Source organism: Staurois parvus, unplaced genomic scaffold (assembly GCF_062004578.1).
Source record: "Staurois parvus isolate SC_StPar_1 unplaced genomic scaffold, SC_StPar_1.0 ptg000053l, whole genome shotgun sequence".
NCBI lineage: Eukaryota > Metazoa > Chordata > Amphibia > Anura > Ranidae > Staurois > Staurois parvus.
The window spans coordinates 4350259-4359244 of NW_028317849.1; the positions used below are offsets into that span (position 1 = coordinate 4350259).

Below are 8986 nucleotides of genomic sequence, written 5' to 3' on the forward strand. Positions count from 1 at the left end.
TGTGGTAATATTTAGAGCACTTTGAATAGTTAGTTTGCACTTTATATTTATATTGATTTAGTGCACTTAGGTATAGCGCTGCACCTGATATCTATAAAAAAACATTGACTACTTTTTTTTTTCTCCGTTTTATAGGTGATCATATACCCTCTACACTACATAGGCAGCTGAGATCAGAAAACTGAGGGAGGAGAAATAGAAGTACACTGAGCTGAGCTTCCCAGTGAATGGCTGTGCATGGGGGGGGGGGGGGGGGTTGTAAGCAAAAGTCTGATCATTGGAGGAATATGAAATGTTGGCTATACATATATTTTAATGTTTATTACTCACAAAGATAAAAAGTAGCATGCTCATCTGAAGTAAAGTAAACTGAGCTACGTTTTGCTTCCTTGGCTCCTTTAGAGAAAAAGTCCTGCTTCTATAGTGTGGTGTGGCTTTAGAGAAATACTGTGTGTGTTCATTTGGGCTGTAGACAATGCCATTGTCATACCTATTACTTTTTGAAAGCCACACTGAAGCTAGGAAGTTAAAAAAGGTATCAAGAACACTAATGAAAATAGTTTAAAGAGAACACGTCAGATCAGCTCACAGCTATTACACCTGGGACTCTGGAGGTTGCCATTGCTTATTTCCTGGAAGCAGCGCCTGCTGGACTTGCCCCTGGAAATTACGCTTTGACAACCTCTAGCACTAAAAGGGAGCCTTGGATATGGTAGAGAACAGCTGTTTCAGCAGGTTTCCTTTAAGTAAGCTACTATTTTTAAACAGACCTTGTAGGATAAAACTTTCAGACAAAGCTCATAACTATACAGAAGTAACAAAATACTTACATCTCCTGACATCTACCCTTGATCCTGAGATGTGGTCCCCTAAAGAAACCACGTGGAGTGTCCGTTCTCACTGGTTTCTCCTGTTGACCTTCACACACGATATTCACATCATTGCTGTGGTGAACAGAAGGAACCCGATAAGTTTGTGGAGGACACAGAAGATCTACACTCCTGAAAGTATTGGTTTCCCAGCAACCTTGTGGGGACCATTTTTTTGCATTGGAGCAGTGTTGAGTGGTGAGGGCAGCAGGAGAGTTTTTTTTATAAAAAAAAAATTTTTCTTCACATTACATACGTTCATCAAACCTTTTTACGTACTTGACTGGGTCTCTTCAGCTGAGCTTCACATAAACCTAATCTTTTTCTTCTTGCTTGCAGTGTTGGCAAAGAGCTTGACCGCCACCCAGAGCGTCGTATGAAAGCTGCCTTTACAACCTATGAGGAAGAAAACTTGCCACGCCTTAAACAGGAAAATCCCAATATGAGATTATCTCAGCTCAAACAACTTTTGAAGAAGGAATGGATGAAGTCTCCTGAGAATCCTATGAACCAGCGGCATACCACCTACAATGCTTAATGAACGGTCCTGACTCAGAGCTGTAACTCAGCTTTTATCCAACAGTTTCCTTGAGAGGACAACAGCTGGACAAACCTCTCTGGGCAGTCAGGGTAAATGTATGGCTTGTAGGATGCATTATTGTCCAGGGGGGAAACCATAGTGTGTGCTGGGGAATGGGGAAGGATATCTAAAATACCACAACCCACTCTGGAAAAACAAAGTTAAGAGTGTGTGCCAAATGGTGGACTGATGAAGAAAGCTGCAAACTTAATAGGAAATTGAGTCTTTAAAATAGCTTTTGACTTTTTGTTAATAATGTATTTCAAAATACTTTATTTAATGGCAGGCAGCCATTGGCATCAAAAGAGTAAAAGAAACCAGAGTTATCATGGGCGCACTTAAAAGCAAAATCAAAATAAAGAAAAAGTCTTGTATCTGTTTTATTTAACTTCTACTAAACAAATCCCAAAGTAGAATTCCTTATTTAACAATATAGCTACCCTGTGTAATCGTTTATTAGTATTATTCTTTTAAACAAACTGTCATGTCATTCCACTTTTTTTTCCAATTTAGGTGCAATGGAAGTGTGAATAGAGGTGGTTTTTTTTCTCTGTTGGCAATGAAAAGAAAGTGGTTAGTACATGGCATGAAATTCCTAAATCAAGTTTTTATATAATGACTAAATTAAGTTTATATAATGACTACACAATGAATGTTATTCATCAGGAGAATTCCACCCTCTTTTCATTACTTGTAATCAGATATGGGGAAAAAAAAACTTCATAAAGGCTCTTTCACACAATTTTTATGTTTCAACGGTGCCCTAAAATAAATATGTACAGCATTATGAGTCTAGTCTTTCCCAAGACATGGAGTGATTGATGTCTCCACTGTTCTGAAGTGGTTTCTGTTTTTATTTTCAATGTTCAATTTCCTTACAGTATCTCATCTGCTATGTATTGTTCAACAGATTGTTTGTAGACAGATTCCTAAGTGCCACAATACGATTTGTCTTAAAGCAGGGTTAAACCCAAAAAGCAAACATTTTATTAAATTGCAGCTTACCAATTCCTAAATTGGGTGCATTAGTTTTCTTTTTTAGGCTTTCTTTTCTTTATTTTAACCCGGTGATCCGGGAAGCATGTTGTTTTTCAACAGAACAAGCTGCCCTGCAGATGTAGTAGTTAGGGGTCAAACCACTGCCAGGGGTGCTTACAAATAGGCAGCTTTTTTATTTATATGAAGCTTTTTTGATCCCAAAACAAACAAAACTATTGCTGTAACTTCTTTAAAAAGTGTTAGCTGGAGTTTGGCTTACATTTTTAGTGTGTCTAAATCTGCTAGTACATCTAAATTTCCTCCCAGACTGACCATGCTGCTGTCCTAAGGTGTCTCTGTTACTCCTTCATTCAGAGTGTAGGCACAATAATACTGGAGTTGTGTTGCTGGTTAGGTTACCAGGCAAAAACAGAGAGAAGAAAGCCTACAAAAAGAAAATGAATGCAGCCACCACATATAATAATTGGTAAGCTACAATATATTACATTTTTTGTTTTCGGTTTATTACTGTTTTAAGGCAACATAGCCAGGAACTGAAAAATTTGTTTACAGTGATTTCTGTTCATCTTAAAATATGTGCAATCAAACCATTCTTTCTTCAAAGAAATCCGTCATGAGGAAATTGTGTTGGCTGCCTTTGTTAACCTAGTTGTCTAGCTGTCATGCTTGTGTATTGCCTTAAAGCGGAACTTCACTCTCTCAATCAACAATGACTAATCCTTATGCTGCTAGCATTAGTAAATATTTTGGAAGGTATATAATATTTACTTGTTTTAAACTTTCTGTTTACATATCTTCAGTTACTTATTGGTTTCCAGGCCCGAGCAAATCATGTTCTACATCCCAGAAGTCTTCAGGAGGGCTTTTCTCAGAAAAACAATACCCTGCTGCAGTGCATGCCTGAGCTAAGGACAGATGGATTTCAGGAAGTAAATCAACTGTCCTTACTCAAGATGGCCACTGTCAGAAATGCTAGGGGGTGTTTTTCAAAGTGATTTCTCAGCAAAATAAAGCATGGATGAATGTGTTTGCTTTGGATATTAAAAATGAATTAAATAGCATTTGTGGTACTTAAGTGAAGTGTACTTCCGCTTTAAATCAATGAATGAGCTAAAACAAGGCCTCACTGTCCTCAGTTGATGCAGGCACTGTAGAGTAGTTCATCCTCAAAGTTCAAAACAGAAACACTTTCATTTTCATAGATCATACTGCTCCCCCTTCCAGCAGTGAGTTGTTCGCAATCTGACAACATTCTAATATAAACAGACCAGGTGCACAGAACAAAGGAGAGCAGAGTGCTGTGACCTCACTTGAACTTTGAGGTTGGATTGCTCCACAGTATATGCAGCTACAGGAGTAAGTGAGGGCTTGTTTTTAAGTGTATTTCCTCTTTTTTAGATTGCATTTGAGAACCCCACTATAGGTTTGTTCCTGTTCACATAGCATACCTAAAAATGATTAAAAAAAAAAAAAATTCTATATATATCTCTTTCGCTTAGTTCATTGATGGACACAGTTCTTAATCTTGCCCATAGGGTTATATTGCCACCTACAAGAGTAGGACACTAGGCAGAAAAAGAAACTCGGGACCTCCTATGGGCAATCCCACCTGGTATAAACCCCCTGTCTGCTATAGGCGATCCATTTCTTTCTGCCTAGTCGCCAGAGTAGTGACTTAGCTCCCTGCTGAGACCTCTGGTTCCATAGACTTTTTTCCTTGGAGTTTTCCTGCGGAGATTTTAGATCAACAGCCAGGCTGGGTGATGGGCTGGATAATCTAGATCCAGTGGTCACCCCAGCATGGCCAGTGAATGTGAACAAAAACCCTTAGCTAAGCGCTGGGTCGGCAGTGACTAAGCCTTATCCAGGACCGGGGCAGTCCAGTGAGTTAAATGTCTCGCAGGGGCGCATACAGGTGCATCTCAATAAATTAGAATATCATCAAAAAGTTAATTTATTTCAGTAATTCAATTCAAAAAGTGAAGCTCATATATTCATTACACACAGAGTGATATACAGTCAGGTCCATAAATATTAGGACATCGACACAATTCTAACATTTTTGGCTCTATACACCACCACAATGGATTTGAAATGAAACGAACAAGATGTGCTTTAACTGCAGACTGTCAGCTTTAATTTGAGGGTATTTAAATCCAAATCAGGTGAACGGTGTAGGAATGACAACAGTTTGCATATGTGCCTCCCACTTGTTAAGGGACCAAAAGTAATGGGACAGAATAATAATCCTTGTATATCCAGATAAAGTGGTGCAGCGCTGAATAATAATATACGGTTAATACACACAATATGCTAATGCAAACTTATATACATGCATGATGTCACTCTGATGGCGATTAATAAATATTAAAAAAGTTCAATATAATGGTGCGGATCATGGAGAGATCCTAATACCAGGTGAGTGGACGTCCTGATCCAAGGTGTGATAATAGGTGCAAACCACACAAATAGGTGAAAAACGCACTCACCAGATGTGCGTTTCAGATACGCAATATATGATCCTGCGTCACTAGGCCATAGATTGGTCATCAAATCTCGGATCGGGTATACCCACAGATCGCCTTCTCGGTTCCACGGAGGCAAGATCACCAGAAACTGCTACCAGATATCACTACCAGGGTCATGGTTCCTCCAGATGGGCACTGCGAATGATAGCACTCACACAGAGTGCCCAATGAGAGACCACATAGCGTGATACTGCTTAAGAAACCTTTATTCAGGGTTTAGTTGGTGTGGGGTACATAAAAGGATTTTCAAAAAAAGAGGTACTGACCATACATTCCAGGGTGTCCACCAGGGGTGGTAAGATGTCCTGTTGCTGCTGCCCCCCTGACGCGTTTTGTGCGATGCACGTATTCATAGGGATAAGGGCTAGCAAGCAGGACATCCACTAAGGTGCTATTTATATTTGTGAATGACAATCCTGCTTAATGCGCCCGCCATTTTGTCGGCTACCAGCGCATGCGCAGATCATCAGCGCCATCTTACGGGCAAACTGCGCATGCGCGAGTGGTCGGCGCCATTTTGTCGTAGATCGCGATTGCGATCTGTAATCAGCAGAGAGTCACCCATAGTGCGGCGCCATTTTATTGGCGGTATTAGGAGATGGTGAAGCACACCTCGATTGGTCATGTCAGGTAGTGCAGATAAAACATCCCGTGGCACATTAGGAGTCAGAAATCAGAAAGGAGGGGGGGGGAAATTCATCTCCCCTACAGACCATGGTCTGATATAACTTAATGGTTCCTAATAAAAATGTGAATATAAATAGCAAGCAAAATATATGGTCAGAAGAAAGTTATAAAATACACATAAAATTAAATTTACAAGAAATGTATATAAATATATATGGGAATATATGTATATATGCAAATATATGGTCAAGACCTGAGATATTGAATAAAAACAAAGTACAAAATCATCAGAACGAATAATAGAACACAAGATAAAATATTATAATACCGAATGCTGAGACAGTCACTCATAATGGAGCACACTAAAGAGCACTAAAAGCAACTAAAAACAACTAAAAACGATGACGAGGAATCTATTAACACCAAAAATTTCGTAATACATATGGTGATGTCATATATATGGTTTTATTCACAGTAATAGGTGATTATTCATATAAAACTTGAATAAGGGACATGTATAGAACAGAGAAGAGCAAGCCGTAATACACGTCCTTTTTATACTATCTATTGTCCAAAAAACAATTTAGATCGAAATCTATATTCAATCCCCTGGGGTATAAGGAACCTAGTTCGTAGATCCACCTCGATTCGAGCTGTGACACTGCTCGCTTTCTATTTGTTCCTCGCCAATGGGCGTTTACAATGCCTATGCCCATGAATCTGAGTGACGAGGGGTCCTTGTTATGATGGATCTTATAATGATGTGACAAAGAGTGGCCCTTATACCCCTTTTTAATATTATTGACATGCTCCTTTAGTCTATCTCTGAGGCGTCTGGTAGTGCGCCCAACATATTGAAGGTTGCACGGACATTGGAGCAAGTACACCACGAATCTACTAGTACAAGTTATAAAATCGTCAATGTCATGAAGTTTGCCGCTTGTTGTAGATGTAAAATAATTCTTCTTATCAGTATGTTTACTGCATCGACAGATAACATATTTTTTACAGGGATAAAATCCTTTGAGGCTAGTAAACATAGTTATATTTTTGGGTGGGTCAACAATATTGGGGGCGATTTTATTTCTAAGTGGTGTCACTTTTCTAAAAATGATTTCCGGTTTCTCCGGCAAGAATGTATTCAGTATAGGGTCGGATTTCAGAATCTTCCAGTTTTTGTTAATAATGCTAGTTATCTTTTTGTGTTGTAAAGAGTAATTCGTAATAAAAGGACATATCTGTTTTGGTTTTTGTTTAGGAATATTATTTAACATCAGATTCCTATCAGATTTTCCTATGATGTCAATGGTATGATCAAGGGTAGAACTATCATATCCTTTTTCCACAAATTTATCTTTAATAATTATGGCTTGTTTATAATATGTGTCCACATTAGTGCAATTGCGCTTAATTCTCGAGAACTGACCCTTTGGAATATTACGTAACCAAACGGGGTGGTGACAGCTATCTGTTGAGATATATCCGTTTCTGTCCGTTGGCTTAAAATAAGTTTCGGTCATTATTTTGCCATTGTGGTTTATTAACACCAGATCCAGAAAGTTAACACTAACTTGACTATAATCAAACGTAAGCTTAATGTTTAAAGAGTTAAGATTCAAAGTGGTAAAAAAATTTAAAAGTGCTTGTTCCTCACCGTTCCATATGAGGAGGATGTCATCAATGTATCTACGATAAAAAGAGAGCTCAGGCCAATCTCTCGCGTAGATGACATCCTCCTCCCATCTAGCCATAAACAGATTCGCTAGGCTGGGGGCAAATTTTGCCCCCATGGCCACGCCCTTTTTTTGCAAATAAAAGTTGTGACCAAACCAGAAATAGTTCCTCGTCATCGCGAAGTCTAATAAAATTAAAATATAATTCTTATGTGAGTCAGACATATAGTTAAAATCACAATAAATCACATATAGTTAAAATCAGAATAATAATCCTAAATCAAACTTTCACTTTTTTATACTTGGTTGCAAATCCTTTGCAGTCAATTACAGCCTGAAGTCTGGAACGCATAGACATCACCAGATGCTGGGTTTCATCCCTGGTGATGCTCTGCCAGGCCTCTACTGCAACTGTGTTCAGTTCCTGCTTGTTCTTGGGGCATTTTCCCTTCAGTTTTGTCTTCAGCAAGTGAAATGCATGCTCAATCGGATTCAGGTCAGGTGATTGACTTGGCCATTGCATAACATTCCACTTCTTTCCCTTAAAAAACTCTTTGGTTGCTTTTGCAGTATGCTTTGGGTCATTGTCCATGTGCACTGTGAAGCGGCGTCCAATGAGTTCTGAAGCATTTGGCTGAATATGAGCAGATAATATTGCCCGAAACACTTCAGAATTCATCCTGCTGCTTTTGTCAGCAGTCACATCATCAATAAATACAAGAGAACCAGTTCCTTTGGCAGCCATACATGCCCACGCCATGACACTACCACCACCATGCTTCATTGATGAGGTGGTATGCTTAGGATCATGAGCAGTTCCTTTCCTTCTCCATACTCTTCTCTTCCCATCACTTTGGTACAAGTTGATCTTGGTCTCATCTGTCCATAGGATGTTGTTCCAGAACTGTGAAGGCTTTTTTAGATGTCGTTTGGCAAGCTAATCTGGCCTTCCTGTTTTTGAGGCTCACCAATGGTTTACATCTTGTGGTGAACCCCCTGTATTCACTCTGGTGAAGTCTTCTCTTGATTGTTGACTTTGACACACATACACCTACCTCCTGGAGAGTGTTCTTGATCTGGCCAACTGTTGTGAAGGGTGTTTTCTTCACCAGGGAAAGAATTCTTCGGTCATCCACCACAGTTGTTTTCCGTGGTCTTCCGGGTCTTTTGGTGATGCTGAGCTCACCAGTGCGTTCCTTCTTTTTAAGAATGTTCCAAACAGTTGTTTTGCCACGCCTAATGTTTTTGCTATCTCTGATGGGTTTGTTTTGTTTTTTCAGCCTAATGATGGCTTGCTTCACTGATAGTGACAGCTCTTTGGATCTCATCTTGAGAGTTGACCGTAACAGATTCCAAATGCAAATAGCACACTTGAAATGAACTCTGGACCTTTTATCTGCTCATTGTAATTGGGATAATGAGGGAATAACACACACCTGGCTATGGAACAGCTGAGAAGCCAATTGTCCTATTACTTTTGGTCCCTTAACAAGTGGGAGGCACATATGCAAACTGTTGTAATTCCTACACTGTTCACCTGATTTGGATGTAAATACCCTCAAATTAAAGCTGACAGTCTGCAGTTAAAGCACATCTTGTTCGTTTAATTTCAAATCCATTGTGGTGGTGTATAGAGCCAAAAATGTTAGAATTGTGTCGATGTCCCAATATTTATGGACCTGACTGTATTTCAAGCATTTTTTTCTTTTA

General features: G+C 39.2%; 1 protein-coding gene across 3 annotated transcripts in view; it reads left to right on the forward strand.

Annotated features, from left to right (window-relative positions):
* CCDC124 (coiled-coil domain containing 124) overlaps positions 1–3070 on the forward strand; it is a 58297-nt gene extending 55227 nt beyond the window's left edge. For all 3 annotated transcript variants that reach the window (XM_089667412.1, XM_089667420.1, XM_089667428.1), the window contains exon 5: positions 1209–3070. In XM_089667412.1, coding sequence (XP_089523538.1) covers positions 1209–1407 — 199 coding nt within the window. In that variant the 3' untranslated portion in view covers positions 1408–3070. The remainder of the gene's footprint in view (positions 1–1208) is intronic.
* Positions 3071–8986: the final 5916 nt, after the last annotated feature.